This window comes from Tachypleus tridentatus, chromosome 13 (assembly GCF_004210375.1).
Source record: "Tachypleus tridentatus isolate NWPU-2018 chromosome 13, ASM421037v1, whole genome shotgun sequence".
NCBI classification, from domain to species: domain Eukaryota; kingdom Metazoa; phylum Arthropoda; class Merostomata; order Xiphosura; family Limulidae; genus Tachypleus; species Tachypleus tridentatus.
This window is the reverse complement of record NC_134837.1, coordinates 33567957-33593698: the sequence shown is the minus strand read 5'-3', so window position 1 is coordinate 33593698 and position 25742 is coordinate 33567957. Positions and strand designations below refer to the sequence as shown.

At 30.7% G+C, this 25742-nt stretch overlaps 2 protein-coding genes across 13 annotated transcripts in view; one reads left to right on the top strand and one right to left on the bottom strand.

Moving 5' to 3' along the window:
- The window catches only part of LOC143237168 (ras GTPase-activating protein 1-like), an 82091-nt gene extending 61487 nt beyond the window's left edge, over nt 1-20604 (top strand). The window contains exons 23-25 of one of the 2 annotated variants that reach the window (XR_013019900.1): nt 2168-2290; nt 2977-3199; nt 12601-20604. Coding sequence is in view for 1 of the 2 variants with exons in the window: in XM_076476132.1 (XP_076332247.1) it covers nt 2168-2290; nt 2977-3054 (201 nt within the window). In the remaining variant the exon portion in view is untranslated. Of the gene's footprint in view, nt 1-2167; nt 2291-2976; nt 12093-12600 lie in introns of those variants that run through there. The other variant, XM_076476132.1, reaches the window with a different exon arrangement.
- The window catches only part of LOC143237166 (sodium channel protein para-like), a 232121-nt gene continuing 224517 nt past the window's right edge, over nt 18139-25742 (bottom strand). For all 11 annotated transcript variants that reach the window (XM_076476122.1, XM_076476124.1, XM_076476120.1 and 8 more), the window contains 4 exons: nt 24850-24994; nt 24247-24350; nt 22637-22907; nt 18139-21874 (listed from right to left, as the gene is read on the bottom strand). In XM_076476122.1, the coding sequence (XP_076332237.1) occupies nt 20826-21874; nt 22637-22907; nt 24247-24350; nt 24850-24994 (1569 nt within the window). In that variant the 3' untranslated portion in view covers nt 18139-20825. The remainder of the gene's footprint in view (nt 21875-22636; nt 22908-24246; nt 24351-24849; nt 24995-25742) is intronic.

Genomic DNA, 25742 nt, shown 5'->3' with positions numbered 1-25742 from the left:
ACTGGAAGTCAAATTTGGCTATCTCCCTCCACCACTCAACAAAGTCTTCACTCATGTCTTATGGATGTTTATTTCCTCCATCAGTTATACATTTTAGGTGTTAGAGGTCACATTGGAGGTACTGTGGATTGTTACAGTTCATTCTCTTATGCTATCCCTTGATATATTTTTATTGCATTCCAAAGATGTTATTGCTGTGGAGTTTTTTCCAATCAGTTTCTCTTTTGAGGGAATTGATTTCTATCATGTAGGCATACTTTTGATACTGGTTGTTGGGCTCCTGAATTGACATATTAATTTATCTTATGAAATGCCCTCTATTCAAGAGGTTGGGGGGGGGGGTTAATTCTCTCCAAGCTCTCGAACCTGACATGATGATGATATGATCCTCTTTACCAGCTTTGTAGATGGCTAGGTTTTGGATTGTAGTTGACTTAATGACAATATGATCTTCATCCTAGCTCTGTGTGGATGTGTGTTCCCAGTAGCATAGGTTTTGGATGTAGTTGACTTGCCATGTACAGTCTGTTGCTTCCTAGCTACTTCGCACCTAGGGGCTCATCCATTGCTTTTATCCATTTATAATTTATGGGACTGAGTTTCATAAATATTGCATGGTTGGGCCTCTCTCTGTCCAGCTGTAGTTTTTCCCATTTGGATGTGCTCCTCTCATTTTCCACCCATGTGTGCAACACATTTCTAAGATCAGTGAAGAGTATACCTGGTTCAGAGGTAGTGTGACCTCCCATATTAGATCTTTAAACTTGACTTTCTCCTCTTGAGGAGTATCGTTTGGACAGTTTTGAAGGATGCTTCTTTAACTTCCTTTTGTCACTAATTTGATCTATTCAGTATGGGATTTAAGCTAGTTATGTAGGTAGAGGTAATGTAATGTATACGTACCTCTCTTGCATCTCCTACCTTTCCTCCCCACTTAACAGTAGTGTTCCCATTTTCTACCAAAGCTCGAAGTGATAGTTAGGTAGAATTGAAAAGAGGAAGTCATATGCTTAATGATAGTGAGTTGCACTCTTATTGGTAGAGGATTGTTTCATGATGATTTGAATGAGAGATACATTGGAATCAATTCCAATGGAGGGGAGATAAAAGGCTTGTGACATACATAAAAAACTAATTTGCATATAGAGGGCAGCACTGAGTGAGAAAAGCTATTTATGGGAGAGAAGGCAAGTATCAATCAAAACTACATTTTCAGTATAGGTAAGTTATGACTTTCCTTAGAACATATTTGTAAGTACGAACAAAAACAGAATGATTAATTACCCTTAGAACATACTTGTGACTAAGAACAAAAATAGAATGATTAATTACCCTTAGAACATACTTGTGACTAAGAACAAAAATAGAATGATTAAATTTCTTAACGACACATCTTTGAATAGAACGATTAATTTTCTTTGTTTGTGGTACAAACGTATATTTAGTTTAATCTGTTTGTTTTACTGTTAATTTATTGATTTCTGTTATAAATTTAGTTATATTTTACTTTATAGCATTAAAAAATCATACTGATCGTTATTTTTTCCTCTCTTTCATCTTCTCATCTAATTAATTATACTTCAGTTTGTACAATTGGAAATGATATTATACAAAAAATGTTAACCTTTGTTTTCTAATGACCTAAATATTCTACTTTTGTGATTTATCAGTGTAGCTTTGAAATTGGGCCTGGCATGGCCAAGCGCGTAAGGCGTGCGACCCGTAATCCGAGGGTCGCGGGTTCGCGCCCGCGTCGCGCTAAACATGCTCGCCTCCCAGCCGTGGGGGTGTATAATGTGACGGTCAATCCCACTATTCGTTGGTAAAAGAGTAGCCCAAGAGTTGGCGGTGGGTGGTGATGACTAGCTGCCTTCCCTCTAGTCTTACACTACTAAATTAGGGACGGCTAGCACAGATAGCCCTCGAGTAGCTTTGTGCGAAATTCCAAAACAAACAAACAAGCTTTGAAATTATAAAAAAAAAAGCATGATAGTAAATCATCTTCAGCTTTACCTGGTGTTGTACTTTTTTATCTCTTTTAACCCTGTGGTGCAATGTAGTTAGAAATTTAGGACACTGAGGAATTGAGTGGTCAGTGTTTATAAGAATGCTTCAGTGTTTTGTGATTTCTTTTTTTTTTTTAAGCTGTTGTACTTATCTCTAATAGAATGTACCAGAAAGACCTGACCCTGAGGAGACAATATCAGGAGACCCAGCACGTGACTTAGCAACTATTCATCATATCTGTGCCACAGAGAAAGGAAAGCTTCAGAATCTCAGTCAAAACTCTGTAAGGAATATCTTACTTTGAAGATTTCCTAGTTTAGGACAAGTGTTGCATTGATCATGTTAAGTTGTCGCTCAGTAGTGTTTTTGAATCAGTTAAGTGTTTTAATTTGTACTTGTGTGTTTAACATTTGCTGAAAAGTGAACAGTTTCTTTTTTTTTACTGGGATATTGAATATACTTTCAAAGTGCTTTTATCACTTTTTCATCACAAAATTAGAAACTAAAATATTGTCTATTTCACAAGTATTAAGTTTTATTTATCAGTTCTGTATAATTAGCAATTTTAAGAAATTTTTAGCATTGGTAAACAGATGAAAAAACAAAACAGTATGGTTAATATTTTGTTTGTTTTCACTCACCTTGAACTCACTGAGGGCTAGAAATCCTCAGTTTTCTCTTTTAGATGAACAGAATCTATGCCTAACACAGATTTACACAGATGCATAATCTAATGAAGTTAATTACAGTCAGTTTTGATATTAAAGTAATAAGCATGTTAACTCAGGTAGAACTTTGATTTTTTTCACAAAGTCAGGCAAAGGATTGGATATTTAAACAATTATGTTAACTCAGGAGAACTTTCATCTAATTTTCTAGGCCATTTTATGAAAATTACTTACAATCACAGATTTGATATTTAAGAAATTAATATATTAACTTAGGTAGAATTTTCATCTTATTTTTTAGGTTACATTGAGAAAGTTAATCACAGTCACAGAAATGCTGTCCAAGCACAAGCAAGTGTACATGGAAATGCTGAGATAGTGAATGAAAGGAAGCAATTGAAGAACAGCACAGCCAGCCCCAGGAAGGTTCCTTCTGTGTACTGCCAGTTACTTGAATTTCAAGCCCATTGCTAGTTGTATGCTCCAACAGGAATCTTGTTTGGGTCGTTGGTTAACTTAGTGTGGTGAGTGAGTGGTGCTCTGCTTATGTTTTTTTGGTAGCAAAGTTGCTCTTTGTTCCTAAATTATTTCTGCTGCTTGTTCCTTTATTGGAGAATATACCTCATAGATCTTCAGACATTCCATGTATAAGCAGTTGGCTTGTTTCTTGTTAATTTTCTTCTTCCAAAAGGAATGTTGACCCTGTGTTATTTTTATCTGTTTTATCAGCGGGTGTACATCTGTATGTATAACAGGATCCTGCCTTACCCTAGTTAGTGTTTGTAAACTTCATTTTTTATTGTCTTTTCCCTAATAAATCTAATCTTTATGAATTATATATGAAATAGCAGCAGCAGCTTATAAGCCATAATTTGTGAACTACTGATTTATTTCCACCTCTAAAGCTGATGACATAAATTATCTGGCAAGCTGTGAGAAGCCAATAGTACAACTCAAAATCACAAAACTTAAGAAAAAAAAATCTTATAGTTGATAAGAAAGTATAATCAAAATTGCTTTGTTCATGTGAAGATGGTTAGATGTGTTTTCTTTAAATAGATGTACAACAAAGTTAGCTAGCTGAATCTCAGCCTAACAATTGACAAACTTGGTGATGTTTCCTCATAATTTTAATCATAATGTGAATGATCTGATGTGTAAAAATGTGTAGTACAAAGCCCAAAGTCACCAGTTGATCCTTAGAAGATGTGTATCAAAGTATCACCAGTATTTGAGATTCCAGAGTCTGATAATGTTATAATGTTTGGGCAATTCAAGTAATATTTACTTAGTTTTTTTGTGAGTTGAATATAATATACTTTTACTGCCTTCAGTGGTTGATGTTAATGTTGTGATGCAGATGTACTGCCTTGTAAATAGAAGTAGCCCCTGTATTAGTCTGTAGTGTTTGTAAAGCTGTGTCTGTTTTCAAAGTCTTCATGTGTTTCATTTAAACAGTTACCCAAAGTCATCTTGTTTTCAATTTCTCGTGTTTTTACATCAGTAAAAAGATATCTAGACTTCCCAATGTACCAGCTCACCTTCATTGGACTCTTTTTTTTTTTCTTCACTTGTTATTCACCTTTGTTAGTTTTTTAATTTTGCAGTTGTTTCTCAGTATTTTCCAACTATACTTTTAAAAATAACTTGTTACTAATTATTAACACTGTGTTTTGTTGTTTGTTTAGTAGTTCTGATGAGATGATGTGAAATGTTCTTCTAAAAGTATTCTTAGCAGTAATTGGCTTTAATAACAAATTCAGAAATATCATACCATTGTTTTAACACATTTACAATAGTACTGTGATAATAAAGTTGTAAAGTCTTCTTATAAGAGACTTCTTTTAACAGAATGTGGTTACAAAAAATTAATAATACTCACATATATAGTTATATATATATGTGTTGTGTCTGTGTTTTGTATGATGGCTTTGTTGTTTGGTACTGCACTTTACATTAAAGTAGGCTTCCAGAAAATCCTCTAAGGTCCAGACATTACTGTTTATCATTGGCAACAGAAACTTGAATAAGATGTCTGACAGGATAGTTCATCACAAAACAAACAACTATATTGTTATGTTCATGAATCAGCTCTTTAAGCTATTCATTAACTTACATACTCATTCCAACTTGACTTGAGGAAGAAAAAAGTTTTTTTGAAATATGATTTTTCCTCTTCCATATATTGTTCATAAAGTGGCACTGGTTTACAATGTCCTTGGATCGGTACTGGTTTACTTTCAATAAAAAACAATATCAGGTTTACTAATAGGTTTAATTATTCTTGTTATGAATTAATTGAAATTGTTTGCATATTTCACTTGATTGATTTCTCTACATTTTCAGATTAATTTATTTATAAGAATTTGATATTTTAATATTCATTATTTTTACAGTGTTTGTATAATGCTTAGGTATGAGTAAGTTTCTATCAATGCTAATTTTACAGGATAATATAAGCTAGCTTGCTTTGACTCTCTCTGAAGACCAAGGATAGCTAGCCTTTTATTTCTATACTTAGAAAGTTATTGTAAATTGTTTTTCATTTTCTTGTTTCAGTTAGTTTTCTGTATTGTTTATGTTCTGTTTCACTTTTTATCACTGCTCATAGTAAAATATTCATAAAAGCGATATGCTTTGTATAACAGGTTTCCTAAAATCATTATTTCTTCTGATAATATGTAAAAAATATCTTTAAACTGTCTTTACAAAGCCAAAAATATACCTGTTTCAGTCTTCTTTATATGTTTAGCTAATTAAAAAAAAAGCAAATATGGTCTAATTTGTGGGCTTAGCTGTTTCAGTTATATACTGTATAGTAAATTCCATGCAAGTGTTTGAAAGGTTATTGCATTCAACAAATTATACCACAGTTAGACATTTGTTAGTTGAATTGTCAGATGAACAAATGCATTCACTTGTTCTAGGAGTAAAATATTTTATCATAGTTCCAGGAAATGTACTCACTTTTCCATAAAAACTTCTGAAAAACATTAAGAAAGAAAAAATTACTCTTTATGTCATCATTTTGGGATTATTTTCCAATTCAAGTTAATTTTCAGCAATACAAATTTCTTTATTAACTTTAAAAAAATTTTTGAGCTTTTAAAACTACTAGAACTTTTCTAATAGATGCAAACTATGCATTATAAAATTATAAGGACTTGAAATTGTCTTGCTGAAAAAGCTACTTTGAAGAATGTTTTAGCAATCATATAGAACACAATAGTGATGAGAGAAGTTCTAGATACAATATTTTGCTCTTTTTTTGTTGTTATTAAGAAATTACTTTGCAGTAAGTTTAAGAGTGTCTTTAAAATTTTATTTTGATAAATAGAAGTGATATTTGTAGGTTCATACTTCATGTGAAATGTAGCTTTTGAAACCAGTGAGAAATAGAAAATATGCTTATGGATTTTCAATTACTAAAAGTAGAGTTATATGTGACACCAAGGGAAAAGTATGAGTTGACATTTTCTGTGCATCTAATAAAGATCTGTATTTATTTTTTTTGCACTTGTTTTTCAACAGTTTTTCTCTCTCTTCTCCCATTGTATATAATTAAAAAGTTCAATTAATAATGTTGCAGCTTATTTACTAGTCCTCTTTATGTAGAACATAGCCATATTTGTTGAAATTGATCATTTTGATATGAAAGACAAAAAAAATGCTTCTAGATATTTACAGATTATTATGTATTGTAATTATTAGTAAGTGTATTTAAAGGCCAAACATTGTGTGTTTTTTTGTCTTTAAATATTTGAAAAGCACTTTTAAGAAACTATTATATTGAATTGATAACAGCTTCATAATGAAGCTATGCAGATAAAGATGTCTACCACAGTTACAAATTAAGTTTGTTTCTAAGATTCATGCCATCATTATTGACAGAGCCAGCTTCCCATGGCTGAAGAGGCTAAGTAAGGGACCAGATCTGGTGACCAACATAATAATGATTAACATTACATTTGGATGTAAACCAACTGAAATACTTTCATGTTTAAAACAAACTACAGAAATATTTACTTTTGAGATTTTCTGCATACTTGCTTTTTTATTATTGGTTTTTGGTCTGTACATATTTACATTCACAAATGGGACATAGGAGGAAAGGTGTTTGGTCCTTGAATGGTGTGTTTTAGGTTTTGGTATAAAAAGAGCAGTAAGTGTTTGGGATAATAGCAAAGGAATTTTGTGTGGTTGGGAGGCACCTTGTCCTCTTCACTGCCATTGAATCTGATTATTTAAACCATAAAGAGTATTTATGATTTAACTAATAAAATTAGATCATTGATTCATTAGGACATTATTTATTATTTGAATATCATGTTAGGATAGAATGATTAATTTTTGTGAACTTCAGGTATTTTTCTAAATTTTTTGTTGTTACACAGTTTTCTTGTTCATTCGATTTGTAAAAGATACAGTTTTTACTTGATTTTCATGTTCGTATTTTCAGTATTCCAGTTCATGGTGTAGTGTATATATATATATATATATATATATATACACTTGTGGGTGGTCCAAAAGTACAGTAGTACACAGATAGAGTTATGGATAGCAAAAAACTTAATCTTTATCAAGAGCCTGTAGAGTTTTATTGTTTGAATCTAGTGTGATAGATGTATATGTGGTTCACCTTATATTTAGTATTATAAATGAGTAAATCGCCATATTTGTTGCTATGGTAACAGTGTCTATTAAATGTCTATACTATACAGGCTGTATCAGATTCTATGGTATCAAAGAATGATTGAATGGCTATATTATGCAGGATATATTTATTGTTATATTATTAGCTAAGATGATTGAATGACTTATATGAAATGTATTTGTTGCAGTGGTAATAGTGATTAAATGAATGGTTGTATTATGCAGGATTTGTGTGTTACAATAGTAATAATGAACTAGAGATTGGTTACATTATGAAGGATATATTTGTTGTTACTTTTGTCACATTTGACTGGTAATTTTTATACAGAATGTATGTTTTGCTATTGACGTAGAGATTGATTCAATGCTGATATACTTCTCAGGATGGATTTACTGTTGTAGTCGGTAATGAAAGGTGGAAATGTTGTATTATACTTAAAAATATGTTACTACTGACTGAATAGACATCATTTGTTTTTGATAAAGTGTACAACCAATTTTTTTCAAAAGTATGCAAATCGTACAAAATGTAGCTTATAAGGAATAATGAATTAAGAAAATTTGGATAGATTTGCAATCGGTTTTGAGGAGAGGGGATGATGGCTACCTTAAAGTTGGCTTTAAAAGGAAGATTGAGGGAACCGTATTCTTCATACCTGTCGAGTTGTTTTATTAGTTAATCATATTTTAAAATTTCTTTATTAAATAATGTAACTAGTTCACTGAAACTTTTTTATAAATTAATATAATTTGAATTTTTAGATTTTTAAGACAGGTTATTTCTTGCTGTAATTGTTTTGTTCAGTTGATAAACATATACATTACAGTCTTGGAAACTTGTTTTTTTGTGCTAATAAAACAGAGAGGCATTTAAAACAAGCTTGATTCTTTTAAAAGTCACACTGCTACATTTTGATTAGAAATTTCTTTGTTTTCAGTAATCCAGTTTCTGCCAGTATACATTGTGTGATTTAGTAATAGTAATAATAATAAAAGTTTCAAAAACAGCTGTTCTAAAGACTTATTTACTCTCAGCAAGTTCATCTTGTCATATTTCTCCAACATTAATGTAAAAAAATGATGCAGTAGTTACCTGACCTCTGAGATTTAATCACAGGGTATAATGAAACAAGTAATCTTGTTAAATAGGAAAATAGAAAATATCACCATAGACCATCCTTATGAAAGGTAGGAAATAATTGGTGAAAGAGACCTTGATATGTTAAAAGATATCTCTGGTTGTTTTCTTGAAAACTGGAATATGTTTCAGTCTTTTTTTTTGTGTCTGTGTTTGTATGTTATTGAAGTTTGTTAAGATAAATGTATCTGGAAGTAAGTCGTATAAAATATTCTATTGGGATTTGAACATAGTTTCATAAGAATCTGAATAAGCTTCAACACACCAGGAATCTTTATTATCTTTCTTGACCTTATATATTTTTCTTGGAGCCATGCATACATAAACACAGTTTTATAAGCTTAAAATTATGAAATTTATGTATGACAATAAATAGACCCTGGATAAATTCCTGAAGACAAATCACCGTATCATATGAAGATAAGTCTTCACTTTAAGAGTCTCCTAGTAAGCTCCATATGATCCACAGATTTGTGAGACAATTTTCCATGTTTCTTTAAGTTTTGCCAAACAAATATGATAGATATTTTTATATTAATTTTAAAGATGTGTGTAACTAACAAAAATATGCTCTTTCTACAATGTGTATTATAAGGATTATGTTTTTACATGAAATTTTAAAAACTTAAGAATTAGCATAAGTGTGAAGTTTATCTAATATTCCCAATTATTCATTTTCAGTAAAGACATCTTTAATTCTACAAACACTCTATTCTAGTTGAAGTAGGAAAACATGAGTTAGTATGCTTTAGGGAGTTCAGTTTAATAATCTTTTTTTATCAATAAATTATTTGAGAAAACTAATTTTAGTTGAGTATGTTAATGAAGGCACAGTCAAAGCTAGTAATAAAACACTGAAATTTTTAATAAGGTTCATAAAGCATGTATAGCTGATAGATGATTGCTACAGGAAAAATTGATTGATCTTTGTACTTTATAAACATTATTTTTTTTCTCCAAAGTTGGTAGGGTCACATTTCTATTGCATTGTTTTACAGTACTGTTGTTTTTTTCTTTTTTTAGTACTTATTTTTAATTTAAAGTGTACAGGTTAATCATAGTATAAATTTTAGTGGTAACATGCTTGATTGAGAGTAGGTTTCCTGATATCTTTATTAAAGTTGTATAGTTGGAAGTTTTCCTGGACACATGAGGTTAAGTGTAAAAATTCTGAGGTGGGAGGCACTATAATAACTTTTCAAATAGTGTCATTGAAGTTCTTATCACATATGACTCTATATCTTTTCTGTGGTAGGTGTAGTATACCACTAGTTGCACCTTTGGCACTGGATGACATAACTTGTAGTAAGCTGTTTAACTGATTCTGTTGTACAACCAACTTTCCCCTCCCATTACATTTTTATGATGAACTTTATGAAACTTATGACAAATGGTCTTTCATTGTTGAATATGTAATCCAGTCGTGCCATTCCTTTTGTTATCTTTGTACCAGTAACAAGTAGAAAGGGTTTTTAACTATCTATAAATATTTATATTCTACAACTGTGTAATGCCAAAGCTGATTAAAAAGATGTAGTCCCGTAGATTGAAAACTGTGAAAAATACCTTGTCTTAATTGCAATGCTACTTCAATTAGTATTTAGATTTATTAATATACAGGTTTATAGTGGCAGTGCATAAAGTTTTAGGCTACTAGCAGTCTTGCTATTGATTTCTTATAATCATTCATCCTTAACTGGCTGTATACAGACTATACAGTGTACTTGAAGGCCGTTACTGGGAAGACACTCCAGTCAGTCAGAGCTGAGCAGTTAAACTGAGGTATACAGATGTGTTGAAATGTTTATGGTGTCAAAACACTACCCTTTTTTTGTCTGTCATGCTGTGAAGTTGTGTCACACATTTCAGAGTGAAAATATTTCCTTTTTTAAATTATAAATTACATACATGATTGAACTGAAAACTGTTTTTGATTTGGCTTCCTGTATTTATTAAATACACTTAGAAGAAAAGGGTATTATGCATAACAGATATTTATAGCTTTGAAAATGTCCATAAGATAAACATGTAATTTTGTTTTGAAGCATATGGTGATATACCACAAATTAAAAATAAAACACTCCTTTTGGAGGAGGAGGGGCTAAATTCAGCCCAGTTTTGAAACACATTTTAAAATTTTTTTTTATTAGTATGAATAATATTTTTGTTGAAGAGAACAGATTAAAAGGATGTTATATGACATCAGTATTTTAGTAAATCAACAGTACTTTTTCTCAACTTTATATCTGAGGGTATATGGGTTTAATTTTTATTTCTAGAGTAATGGGTTTTTGGGTCCAAAATTTTCATACCTAGTGTAAAACAAGATCTTGTGATCTGGGTCCATGATTGTGTATTATATTTCAGTGAAAAGAAATGATAGATCCATGGATCTGTGTTAAAGATATGCATTAATTCGTAGATAAATGTCTTTGGACCAGGGTCCAAGATCTTATATTATTTCCTGTAAAAAAAAAATACTTATGTCTGAACATAAAATTGTACATTCTCAGTGTAAGAGATCCTTAAAATTGGGTCCAAGATCATGTATTTTTCAACTATAAAAGTACTTGGGATCATGTCCAAGATCATGTATTTTTCAAGTATAAAGAGACCTTGGGATCAGATCCAAGATTATGTAATTTATGTTTGAGGATAAATTGCTTCTTTGCTAATGAAAGTTGTGTTATTCAAATGAAAGTCTGATTTGATGTAACAGACTCAATTTTATTTTAAGCTTTGTTGCACTTCAAATAAAACTTTTGTCAAATTATAGCATAATAAAGAAAATAACTCTACACAGAAGTTCATCTTATTATGTTTCTGGTAATACTCAATGAAAAACACAGTATTATGATTTATAAGCATAATGAAAATGTTAGCAAACTTGAATTTAAGTGGCAGTGCTATTTATATTCCATGTAAATCACTTGGCTGTTGGAAACCTATATTCACTGTTGAGCATGAATTTCCTGACTTTATTGTAATGTAATCATGCAATCTTCTGTATTGTAGATATGATAAAATTGCTATTTCTTGTACCTTAGGTCATTATTCAGTTTCTTTCCATATTTTATATTTATGTTGCCAAGATTTAATGTCTTCTGAACCTGTTAGAATCTCATAGACTCTTGCTGCTACGCACATTTTTATCTTGGGGTTGTTTGGCCCAGTTAAGATGGACCATTATGAAGTGGCTGTTCTGCTCACAGAGGATCCCAGTGACTTTTTCAACCTTTAAAATGTGATATTGTATAGAATAGTTGTATAGGACTGTTTTTATCCTTTGATTCATAATGAAAATTATGTACATAGGATTTTGGTCCTTTTCTTTAGTGTATGTTTTTACTTTCATATGGTAATAACTTCTCCCTGTCTACCTTGAAGTCTCTGTAGAGGCTTGTCTTTTCTGAATTGTGGAAAATATAATTAGCTTTGAAACTGAGCTAGCTTTAGATTATATATGCTTTTATGTTGCTTTCCAAAGTCATGTATACAAAACCCATTTCAAGAAATCATTTTCTAAAATATGAAGTTCATCCAGTTTAATTATTATCTTCCTTTCAATGTATTTATTTCCAAACAAAAGATGCATTGTATGTTCAATAAAATGCTTCACACAGTCAGATGTCTCATTTGTCAGTTTTTAATTTATTGAGACATGAAATGTGAAAGAAAACATCATGAAACATGTTATTTAACTAACTTAGTGTGAAAACTTACACTTAACAATGTTTAAAAAGTTGTGCAAATCAAAGAAGTACTTGAAATAGCAAATTCTACATTTTCACAACTAATGTATCATTACAAAATTTTTCACACTTGTATTTCACTGAATTCTGTATTTAATGACAAAAATAAACTTTGAATATGATATCTATTGTTTTTTAAATAAAATGATTAACTAAAGAAACATATAGTCAGAATAGCACTGCTTTTTGGGTGTAGTTTACCATAATATAGCAAAATCTGGTTTCATTTTATTTACTATAGGAAATGATTGGGCACTTTTTTTTTTTAAATTTAAGGTTACATATGGTATAACTAATAACAGTTTTTATGACTTAAGTGAGCAGAACTTAATTAGATCTGTTGATAAGTTCTAAATCTTATGTGATATGTTTTTCATTGTAGTTTCTTCATACGTAAAGGTTCTACTTCATAAAGTATGCTGATTTCATCAACTTTGTAAAGAACATTTTGAGCTATATATGCAAAATGTGGATGTCATTATCAAGAAGAAACTGCAGAATTGATGGATAAAAAACAGAAGTACGTTTTAATATAGTACAACATTATATGTAAATTAAGGGTATTGCATAAACCCGATATCAGTCTGTCACAGTTACCTCAGTTAAAAATTTTGAATTATGACAATTTAGGAAGAAAATGAATTGGTGACTAAAGCATTAGAACCTCACTTTAAGTTTTAGCTTACAAATTAGAATAATATACTTTTTTGTGGTTTATTAGGTTATTTATAATTGAACTAAAGGCTTAGTAGAAGCATTAATTCAATATCTGGTTAAACAAGTTGGATCTGTACATGCTGAAACTTCCTATTGATGTTTTCAATAACATTGATCCAGGTATAAGAAATCAAATGTGGAGCAAGAAAGTAAATAGCAGATGACATTTCCAACTGTCGAACCATGATCATATTTCATAGAATTTATGTGACAGGTAGTCAGATATTTGAAGGAATGTTAACTTTATATCAATCACAGTACTGTTGGAATTTTTATACCAATGATAATTAAATTGTTAGTATGGTTATGCTGAAGATACAGTACATAAGGTAGCCTTATCAAAAGTAGTTTCATAGATAATGTGATATAACTAACAATATTTACAAACTGTAGTGACAGCGAAAATTCTACCTCTACAAATGGACTGACCACAGGAACAAATCTTACTCTTAAATTTGGAGCCTTGTATAGCTTTATAAGAGTAACAGACAAATCCAGCAATTTGGTCTGATTATAGTTGGCAGTACTATCTGCTTTTTATTTAATCTGTCTCCAAAATTAGGTATGGTTAGTGCAGAAACCCTCAAGTAACTTTGTTCTCCACAAAACGAAACAAGCACATTTATATGAAATACAAAGATATTACTGCTGCTGTTTTCATATCAACAGTTCTTTAGAATACACAAAAACTACCTGGTAGGAGCAGTTAAAACAGTTATTTGTAAAAAAATAAAATAAAAAACTATAATGCAATAAAAACCAACACTGAACTTTAGGAAACATCCACTGTAGCAAAAAAAAAAAAAAAAGATATGTTTATATATATGTACACTGAGAAATTTACCTAGAACTGTGACTGTGTTAATTCACAGCTACCCCTCCACACAGTTCCCAAACTTCACAAATTGCAAGGTTTGTGCATCTAATATGCAGAAGAAAATGTGTAATGATTTGTGAAAAAAGATACAAAATAATATGGTGTGGAAATGAATGAGATAAACATTAAAAGAAAATGTCAAAACAATCATCTGCATTGTAGGAAAAAGAAATTACATTAAGAAGATAATTAATTAGTTTTATGCAAATTAAACTTGCATAATCAGGAAGTGACACAAAGTCTTAACCTCTATAAGTGAATGTTGTCCCCTTCAGCACAGAAATGAGTATCTCTCCTGAAGATCAGAGTGAATCTCTCAAAAAGAACTTAAACTTGCAACCACAAAATAACTGAATTAGAAAATAGACAATGAAATACAAAAACATCTGTACATCATGCAACAATCACAAAAATATTTCCCATACACACTACAACTATTCTAAAAAAAACTATTTAAGTTCCTTGAAAGGAACTGTATTTGTAAAGTTCCAGTGTAAAAGCTTAGGAAAATTTATGAGTTTTGTATATAAATACAATTATTTTCATTAAGTGTCAAAGGTAGTTTTGCTTAAATTGTAGAGAAGTACTTTTTTTTTTTTTCCTTTTAAAAAAGGTTAATTATTGTTAAAATGTTGGGTGGAGGAGCTTGAAAAATTAATAGATTTGTGACTAAGGATATTTATTATTTCAAAAATTATATAATGATCACAATGAAAATGTTTATAAATCTTAAGTAACCTACATAATATTTCTGTATGTAATATATTTTTGTTTCATCCTTTGCTAATTTTATTTACTTACAAGCTAAAATACTCATCACCTGATGGGGAATGTTTAAACATGATTGAAACAGTGTAAGTTTAACATCAATCACATATTTCAAAGTATTAAGTTGAAAATAAATTCATCTCAAAGTTTTTAAAATTATTACAAAGCTTCTTCATAAATAACATTTACAGTTTGCTTTCCATCTATTAATAAATAATTTTGAGGTGAACCCATCCTTGAACATTCTGCATCTCAGAAACAATCCAGCAACTTTCATACTTGGACCTTGAATTCCTTTAGAAAATTCAACATTGTCTAAAACATCAACCTGGCAATATTGTTTGAGATTCACTGAATAGGCTGGGAGTAATTAACAAACAGATTTTAGAAGAAAAAAAAAAAAAGTCTAATTTTACCCTCTAAGGATAATCCTCATAGTATTTACACATAACATTTTGGTTGAGAGGGTCTTGGATGAGTTAGGGTGCAAACAAGCACATTTGATCTTTATATATATATAATATAGGATATATACAAACTTTATTGCTTTTCAAAATAATAATGTGTTTAGTTGTTCATACATTTGAGTGCTTACAATTTGTATTATTATAGTTGTCAGCTACCTGAAAACTTGTAATTAGAAAATATTGAAACTAAATATTCTTTCTCTAATACTGATCTGATTTAAAGGGAACTTCTAGTGAGGAAAGAAATAACTAAAATGTTATTCTACACACATAAAGTTAAATAGTATGAAAATGGTATAGAATATTTTCAAAATTAAGGTATTGAATCCTGCTGTTGTGTTAATACTTGTACTTTTCTAATGTGACTTTGGCAGAATATAGTGCTTTACAGAAATTGAGGAGTGATTTTTCTGATAAATAATTTCAAGGTTTAATAAAATTGTAAACATTTTAAACTGAAGATGTTAAAACTTCATTATGCTGTATGCAGAAATATATAATTTGTTCATAAAAAAACACTCAAAACTTGTATAGTTATAAAGATATAATTGGTTGACTACTATTTTTAAATTACCAATAATTTTCCATGCTTAAGATCTCAGAGGTTCCAGTCAACGTAGAGTATCATAATGCACCAAACAAAAATATTATAATTTACATACAAATTGTGAATGTTTCCATATAAACTTACATGAATATATAAGCTTTATGTAAAGACTGCCTAAAATGCCATTATATATTTAAAATTGTTCACAGTCCATCTCTTAACTAACCTATCCACATTAACATGAAAATAACAAACACAGCTAAATGAAAGTCTCAAAAAGTAGCTATTTTTCCTCTTCACACTATTAGAGAAACTTCTAATGATAATTAATTTCTCCTCATTTTATAGCACATTCTATTTCATTACCCACACTCAAAACTCCTGACCAACTCATGCCTAGTTGAAATCAACTCAATATCACTTTAGTAATTTTAAGTCTTCATGCTTGCAAACAGGGGCATAGATTTTTTACACCCGATGGGGGGATGATTTTTGCAACCACTTATGAGGACTGTTCAATTTGCAAATTGGTAATCTCTGAATATGTGAACCTGAAAGCTGTAAACATGCAGTCACAGAGTAATCTTGTTGCCACGATACTTGCATGTATACTTAGGCCTACTGACTGATACTTTCCAACTGTTGCTTAGATCAAAAAGCTTAGAAGCACACCTTTATTAAAGATGCACATTTCGGCTACTGAAAAAGCCTACATCTAGGCCTAATTATGTAATTTGATTGGTAAGAACACAAGAACAAACACAAAATGTTTAGGCCTGTGATGCAATAAAACAATTTAACAGACCAAACTGTAGGAGGGGATGATTGTATGCACCATATTATATAGTTATTTATGGTCGAGGAACAAAAAAAAACAAGTTAATTGGACTGTAGAAAAGTATTAAGATTGATATAATTACAATTAATTAAACATTCATAAGCTACTTTTTTCGAGATGGATGTGGCCTTGTGGGTCCATGATATACAGCTCAGTCTAATAAAAAATTAAAATGTTTTCTACACTTTTGTCTTGTGGGTGTGTTATAATGGTTTGTTTGTTTTTTGAATTTGCTGCAAAGCTACATGAGGGCTATCTGCACTAGCCATTCCTAATTTAGCAATGTAAGACTAGAAGGAAGACAGCTAGTCATCACCACCCACTGCCAACTCTAGGGCTACTCTTACCAACAAATAGTGGAATTGACTGTCACATTATATTACTCCCACAGCTGAGACAGTGAGCATGTTTAATGTGATGGGGATTCAACTTGCAACCCTCAGATTATGAGTTGAGCATGCTAACCTAACCACCAAATTATGAGAGAGATAGTGAACTCCTACAATTATATTATAGTTCAACATTTGGGCTTTGGGATAGGTACTGGTGACCAGATGCTTTTCTTCCATTAAAACTATGTAATACTAGCCTTTATTTAGTCTTATATGAATATTCAAAACATACAAAACTTTTATTTTCTCTTCTAGGGTTTCTATTTTTTTTCTAATCTATAATCTCCCATCAAACAGTTAATTTTCTAACTTATTTTGTCACAACAAATACACTTGTTACAGTTATTTATTATCCTTCAACAACTGTTTATTTCTTAGTTACTCTTTACTGCTTTTGTCTAATTTTGATACTGTTTACAAGAAATTACTGACAAGGCCTTTCATTTAGTACTCCAAAATCATATCTATAATGTACTAAACCCCCTATAATTTCACACGTACAAAAAATTGTCAATTTTTCCTTAATTTCCATTTTTCCAACTTGTAGCAATGTGAAACAGAAATGGTATGTATTTGTATTCATCAGATTTAAATGGTTCTTCTCTTCTACATTTAGTCTTACATTTACATTCAATCCAGCCAAATCTTCAAACTCCTTATGCATGGTTATTTTACCTGTGTATCATTACCCTTCTGATCCAGAAACATTGCATGTGTAACTCTTAATCTTCTCAAAACATGACATGTCACATCTTACAATATGTTTCAAGTATTTTCTTAAGATGAAACCTAAGTTTTATAATGTTCCTCTCTAATGTTATTGACATTACTTTTGAGATAAAATTAGTAAACTTAATGGAATCTGATCTTATGATTCCAGCTCTGAAAAGGGTCCAGTCCATGAATTGTTTAAACTAAGAAATAAATCAACTTAAATACCTAATCATGTAATCCTTTTAAAATATTTTGTATATTGAAAATTGATTTTAATTTTTCTAAAACTATAATTTTCATGTCATTATCACATACTAATTACATATCATGTATTTCTTTGAACTTGTGTGCTTTCATCACAGCTATCACAATGAGAAGCCTTCAACTTCTTCACAGCAACTTCCTGCTCACAGCTTGAGGCTTTACTGCCTGCTGTGTGGTAGTGTGTACTAATCTGCATACTTTATAATCTTAACCTGAACCAACTGCTTAATAAAGCTACTCTGTTAATAACAATAACTTTTTAAACAACTTTTAACTTTTTTAACTAAAATCCAAATCTCTAGTTTAACGTACATTTTCTTATAATTCAAATCATTAAGTTGTGTTAGTGATGTGTAACTAAAGTTTCAGGGTATCCTTGATTATCTCTTAAGCCTCTTCAGAGTTTATCAGATATTTAAACCAAAATACCTGCAAAGTTTTTATTTTATATAGTAAACTTAACTTCTACTAATATGGGTTGTTTAACCAATCATAGATTATGGGTGTATGGTTACCCAATCATAGCATAAACTGCAACTACAAAAAAAATCATGCAATTTGAAATTTTTTTGCCTTCTAAGGTAGACTTCTGTGTTTTTATAAAATCTCTTCTTCCTGGAAAAAATATACTCTACCTTACATGATGAGATTATTTTCCATTATCTGCACTCATATTTAAAGCATCAAATTTTTCTATGTTTACTTTTAATTATTTTTCACAGATGGGGGCAAAGAGAGATTCCTGTTTCTGAGAATTCTCTAAAAATATGCAAAAAAGACAGCAGTGATGATATTTTCAAATTAAATTTACTCTGATAATCTGTTAAAGTAAATTTTACCCTAAAAAAGTGAAAAATATACAGCATAACAACAACATTACTAGACTTGTGTTCTGTTAATAATTGAATATTCAAATTCTGGGTGTCCTTTTGTTTACCCATTTGACAAAATGTTCTATGTAGAGCTTGTCAAATCTATAAGAACTTTCCTTGTAAGTGTTAGTGCATTTCCAAATGAATTTCATTGCAGATCTAGAGTTTAAAAATCTGATTTATTAGAAAAGTTTAAAGCAATTAAAGGAATAAACATATTTTTGGATTTTCCCTTTTATATTTTGTTGCTGCTTGTTGATTTAGGAAAACATGTATTTTGAAATAGTGAAAAGTAAAAGTTACATAAACTCATTCTTTTAAAACATCCCTTAATATATTTCCTACCAGAAAGAAAAGAATCAGCAATATTTTTTTATAAATTCATGTGGTAAATTATCAAAATTTATTCAATGATGTATGTACAGGGAACATAGTACAAACTGTGAAGTTCAAAACGTTTTACAAAGTAAAAACATCTTGAAAAGGCTGAATTGAGTAAAGAACTGGGAAAGGGGTTGGGAGCAACATTAATGTGAACCACTGGCTGATTTCTTTCTCGAAATTTGTAATATTGTTCTTTCATTCTTTGCAGTTTCTTACAGCAATAGGGTTCCTAACATAAAATAACAAATCCAACTAATACAGATTAAAAGCTGTAGTGATCAGCTAAATTCCTTTTAAAACCAAAATGAAAGCTTAATGAAAAAGACTGTTTACAGTACATTTTCATACTATAACACAAGGGTAGCTGGTGCTTTCAATTTCATGCATAGTAATATTAGAAAGGCTAAATTATTTGCTTTTAACAAAGTGTAAGACATGGTCAAAGCACCGCAGTACCTTATGGGATAACATGAACAAAGATAAACTTTGAGTAATGAAACTAACACATTGCACCAAAACAGACAAGGATCATCACTGATGCTAAAAAAATTGATTGCACATGCACAATCATTGAGATGCAAGATGAGTCTCATGGAAAATGACAACCTGTGAAGGCACATGAGAAACAAAATGGCCCTTGTGAAGCAGTCTTGCCCCCATATCTCGACTCTGACACCTGAGACCACTTTAGTATCACTTAACTCCCATTAGCAGGGCTAGGGAGCAGTTCTTGGAAGTACTTTCTCTTTATATAGATAAGTATTTCTTTATTTAAATAGATATACATATTTAACAGGGTAACTTATTATACAGGACAGACCATATATTATGATTAGGTACAACAAGTTATAAAACAGCTCTTAATCATTAGTTTCTTGGGCTGGTTGGTCTAAAGCAGAGAATGGGTGGCATAGTAGATAAATCAGGTGGAATGATTAGTAATAAATACAATTTATCCTTTCTAAAAGTTTTATACTTTCTTTACTTATGCGTTGTTAGCATTATGAAGACTTAATGTAAATGATGACTTACTGTACAGCTGAAATTGCCCAATAAAGAACAAAAAAGATGGGCAAATAACTTTATTAAAAGTAGAACCAATGCTTTCATATTGTTTGTCCTTATGATTATTCATTAAGAGAAACAGTACAAGAAGCTAAGAAGAATCATAAAATGTTTTAAGAAATGAAGAAACAACTTTCTGATATGGTGAAGACTATTAATGTAAAAAACTCAATTAGGCCAGAGAGCCTGGCTTAGCACTTACGTACTGTAAAATAAGACTAAGAGATAAAAGGAATAAAGACCTATTTAAATTGGGCTGGAATGTAATTAGGCAAATGAGATGTACAATTAATATTTTTTTTAAAATCCTGTACAATAACATTATTTTCAATAAAACCTTTCCACAATGGCCAGTTGATTAGACATCCCAGCCACAATTTCTTGGAAGCATACCCTCAAGTCCATTCTAGAACAAAACACAAATTATGTTTGAATTTCAACAAATTATGCCTGTTAAATAGGGTTTGATTCTTAAGACTTGCATATGTACACAGTAAAGATGTTGAAACTTTAACTAATATTCTTTAGAAAAATAACAAGTGGAAAACCATTGTTATCGTACTAATCAACCAATTTGTTGTAAGCAGAATGGTCTGGTCTCTTCTGCATAAAGAATACAAAAATATAGCTTGATAATGACGTAGTTCATCAGTTGGCTACCTGCCTGTCCAAAATATCTTCACCTATATAATGTAGTGCTTATCACACATCTGTGGAATGACTAGATTCACTGGGTGACCGTGAATGAACCATAATTTTATGGTCATTAGTCACATGGTCATACCTTTCACTAGCAATGGCAGTTTGCATTTGGTCTGAATCTAGCTTCTTTACCTCTGTAAAATGTCTTAATGCTTGCTGAATCACACGTGCACAGTACTCCTCACGTTGCCGCCACAACGTACTACTCACTTGTCCGAACTTCCTATCATCCTTGGCTGGGACTGCTTCTGCTAATTCTGCAGTTTCTTCTATTACATGGCCCTTTGTAGCAAAGAATTCCTTTGTAAGGGCATCTAAGATGTCAACACAGTACACCTGCTCTCCCTCACAGATAGGGATATCCATTCGAATAATTTTGTACTTGTTAGGTTTGGGTTGTCTAAGGGGAAACTCGAGGGCATCCATGAAGTCAGATAACTTTTCATAAGGAATGTACTGTGAGCCTAGAGGATCAAATTTCTGCCATATTTCATAATACATGTCATAATCATCATCAGTCAGGCCTTCTTCAACTTCCTCCTGGGCCTGACTATAATTTTCCAAGATAACAGCTATGTACATATTAATAATAATTAGAAAGCTAATAATTAAATACGAAATAAGGTATGCAACTGCAATGCTCCTGCTGCCACAATTTCCTTCTGAGGTACTGGTTCTAGGGTCACAATCACTCTCATCCATTAGAGCTGATAGGACACCATCCCAACCTGCTGAGGTGGACATTTGGAAAAGAATAATCATTGACTGACCAAAGGTTTCAAAGTTGAAGTTATCATCAATTCCATATCGGTGTTTAACATTCATAAAGAAGGACATACCAAAAATGGCATAAATAAACATTACAAGGAAAAGAAGAAGACAGATGTTGAAAAGGGCAGGCAAAGACATGGCTAAGGCAAAAAGTAGGGTCCGGATTCCTCGAGCTCCCTTCACCAACCTAAGCACCCGGCCTACTTTAACAACTCGAACTACACGTAGAAGTGTAGGAGAGACAAAGTATGCAGCAATCAGGTCCTTAAGTCCAACACCTGAAAAAAAAAAAAAAAAAAAAGTAGATATTGATCAAGTTTAAATTCCTGAAATATTGGTTAGGAACAATACTTTTAACATTATTGAAAAAGTTTGGCTTAAAAATTAAAAGATGTGTTTTATAGAGTGGGAACAAATTTGACCAAAATGAACGAAAAAATCTTACCAACTAAAAACAATGAAAACATTATAAAGCCAAAGTCAGTTGCAATGTGCAAGCTTTTATTTTTTTGTGGTATGCAATGAAAATCTTAATCACAAACTTTCACATCTACAAAATTAATCAGAAGCCTATAGATTTAAATGATTTAGTTTATATTTTAATAACATTAACCAGTGACACTACAATCATTTTAAAGTTTGTTTGAAGTGTGGAATACACAGAGTAGATCATAGTGGTTTTATATTCAGTAAAGACAACATCTTGCTATCTCTTTAGAGCTGGATTTTCAAAATTCTCAACTGAAAATAATAAAACAGCTTTTAATAAAATTTGTTCTGTTGGCTAAGTAAAAAATAACACAATAATAAATAATAATTCAATGAAAAGTTTCTTGCTGCCATTCAATAAAATTAAAATTTTTGTTTGCTTGTCATTGTATGAAAAAAAAATCAAATGCCCAATTTTAGCCTAAGGCTTATTTTGGTGGCCAAATTTCGACATTAAGATATTTTAAGGAAAGCTCTGCTTGTTAGGCAGTTAAAGAGAAGGTATATAAAATTATACTTCAAAGTAAATTCTTTTTCAAAGTCATACCCACCTAAGATTGACAGTGTTACCACAACAAAATCAAATACGTTCCACGGTTCCTTGAAGTAATGCCATCGCAAGGCAAAAATCTTTAGCACACATTCAGCAGTGAAAACTGCGATAAAGAAAATGTTTAGTCTTTCCACAATAAGGTCAAACATATCTGTTTGGTGATAGTGATCCAAGCCCATTATAATCATGTTCAACATGATGAAGATCATGATAGCCATGTCAAACTTGGTATTGGTGATCAAATCAAAAATAACAGCTTGAGGTTTAAACTGTAAGGAATAAGAAAAAACAATGTGATGGTAAGTTCAACAAATATTATATAGTGAATATTATATTCACTAAGTAAAAATTGTGATGACAAGCTTTAAAATATTTGGACAACCAACTCCTTTATAATAAATACAAAGAAGATGAAAAGGTAATTTAATAGTGTCAAATTGATTGTGAAGTTCTAATGTTTCAGAGAAGAAATAACGATATGTTTAGAATGTAGAAAACTGTCAAACAAAATAGTCATATGTGCTTGAGACTAAATATATTGGTAATATGACAGTACATCTGAAAAACAAACAGGTCTCCATACGTTCTGTCTAAGCATGACAAATATCTAGTTGTTAGAAATTTAAAGAAAGTACCTAGAATTTTGTATGCAATAAATTAACAAAAGTTTACTAATTCAGTGTGACTAAATGTGAATGGGTATCATTTGTGAAGTCAAAGAAACATGCTTTCAATGAATGCATATTCTTCAGAAGGGCTGAGTTATGCAGATTATGCATCCTTTTAAAAATATCCACCAATATTTTCCTTTATGTGAAGCTTCTTATCATAGGAATGTTCATGGCTGGTCACAAATTAATTGCATAATAAAAGTCAATTAATTCTGTTCTTTGCAATAGAAACCAAATATGAAAGCAGGTAGTTGAATAAATGAAGGGCTATAGTATGGATGTCATACTGAAGCCTATCTTCAAATCTAAACATCCATGAATACTGAGCGATCATAATCAAATACCAGTAACCACAGTGGAGGATTTTAGTCAGAAGGCATGTTTGTTTTTCCAAAAGGTTGTTGCTTTATGTTTGGTTCCAAAGTATATATACATATGTATGTGTGTGTGAAAATCTTAATGGCTTAGATTTTATCTTTATAGAACATCTTTGAGACCACCTATGGATAGAATTTAAGTGTAAAGGTTGTAACACAGTCTTTTAGTTCTTATCAACTGATAGATTTAATAAAACAGTTGTGAAATAAAACTGAACTAATACTTTGCAGTACCTAGTTGGCAGCATGCCTCAAAATAGCAGCATTAATTCAACCCTTTTTAACTAATGTCTGTATACTTTCAGCAGGGTAATGAAGGTATAAGCTGTCACAAAAACAATGATAATTAGACATTATTGTTCATTATTTTGTCAAATACAACAGTTAGTCTTAAACTATAAAAAACAAACAAACATTAGTTATGTTGATAAAGTGTACTAACCTCAACTTGAAACCACATTAGAAGACTATGGTGACCAAACCAAAGATGACATTACTGATACGAGATCGTGCCAGATTTTATACTCTGAGTATTGATGTCAAAAAGTTTCTTTACTTACTTGAGGACGAGGTATAGCTTTCATTGGTTTCTTTGAGCCCATCTTTTTCATAGCATTGTAATATTTTTTCTGATCTTCTGTCATAAACATTTCCAGAGACCCTCCTGCGTAAAATATAAATAACTGGAAGTAAGGCACCAGTAAATTTAGACATTTACTCAAAAATTATTAAACTTGTTTTTTAAACAATCTAAAAATTTTACTTAAAAATACTCCTGTTTTTCACATTTTTAGTACTGACTTATTCAAGAGTATTGAATATTAAAAAAAATTAACTTTTGTTGTTTTTACACTATACACTGTGCTTCTACTGTAAACGACTTAAATTTTAATTATGCAAATTGAATTATCATGTTCACACATATTTATGTATTCTTTTAGTGAATACCACTTTTATTCACCTACTACAAACAGCACCAACAAATGTATCTAATTATTGCTAATAGTTTTAAGAGCTTTTAGTTTTCATTTTTAATACATTGCTTAGAAGAATATGCTTTATTATCACATTCTAAATTAAAAAATAATGATTTACATCAAGGAACTCAATTTCGAACAATACATTTTCCTATTGGTGAGAAAACAGGAAATTCTTAGTTAAACTTATCTTTTTCTTCTGTTCGTTGAAATTGTCAATGATTACTCCAATGAAAAGATTCAGTGTAAAAAATGAACCAAAGATGATAAAGAAGACAAAGTAAAGATACATGTAGATGTTGACTTCATCATCAGGTTGTAAGCCCTTTTCCTAGTATAATAATTACAGATAAATGTTTACACATCCTATTCCAAAAACAGAGTCTATATAGGTATATGTAAAATATCTTTGTTTCCTTTGTTTTTTTGACATTAATATTTGATTTAAGTAATCAAATAATTTAGTAAATGTTTCTATATATGTAAAAATGGCTCGATTGGGTTAAAAAATTTTTTTATGTAGAGGAGCGAACAACGTTTCGACATTCTTTGGTCATCGTCAGGTTCACAAAAAATTTCTCAACCCAAACGAGCCGTTTTTACACATATTTTTTTCTCTACAAGTGGGTTTTCTCAACAGCACTGATTAGTAAATGTTTCTATATGTGTATGTATGTACTGTTTATTTTTGAGGGACACAATTTTTCAATAAAACCAAGAAACAGACAGAAGTTCCCTAATTTCCCTTATTTGATATTTCTTTTCTTTTAAATGTGAGAAAAATCTTAGCAAAAGCTGTACTTTCTCATTACCAATAATTTTATAAATGTCTAGTAAAATTTATAATTTTTTTTAGATGAATTAGTACCAACTATCTTAAACACATTTTATTTGGCAAAACAAAGTACTAAATTCTTACAATAATTTCCAAAACACACAAGCCATATTTTTGTTAAATGTAGTTTTAAGTTGTTAAAGTTGAATAAACGATTTATTTAGTTGATTAAACAAGAAAAGAACATTAAAGAACACATTTTGATTTTTTTTAATATTTTATAATTTAGAATAGGTGATGATTG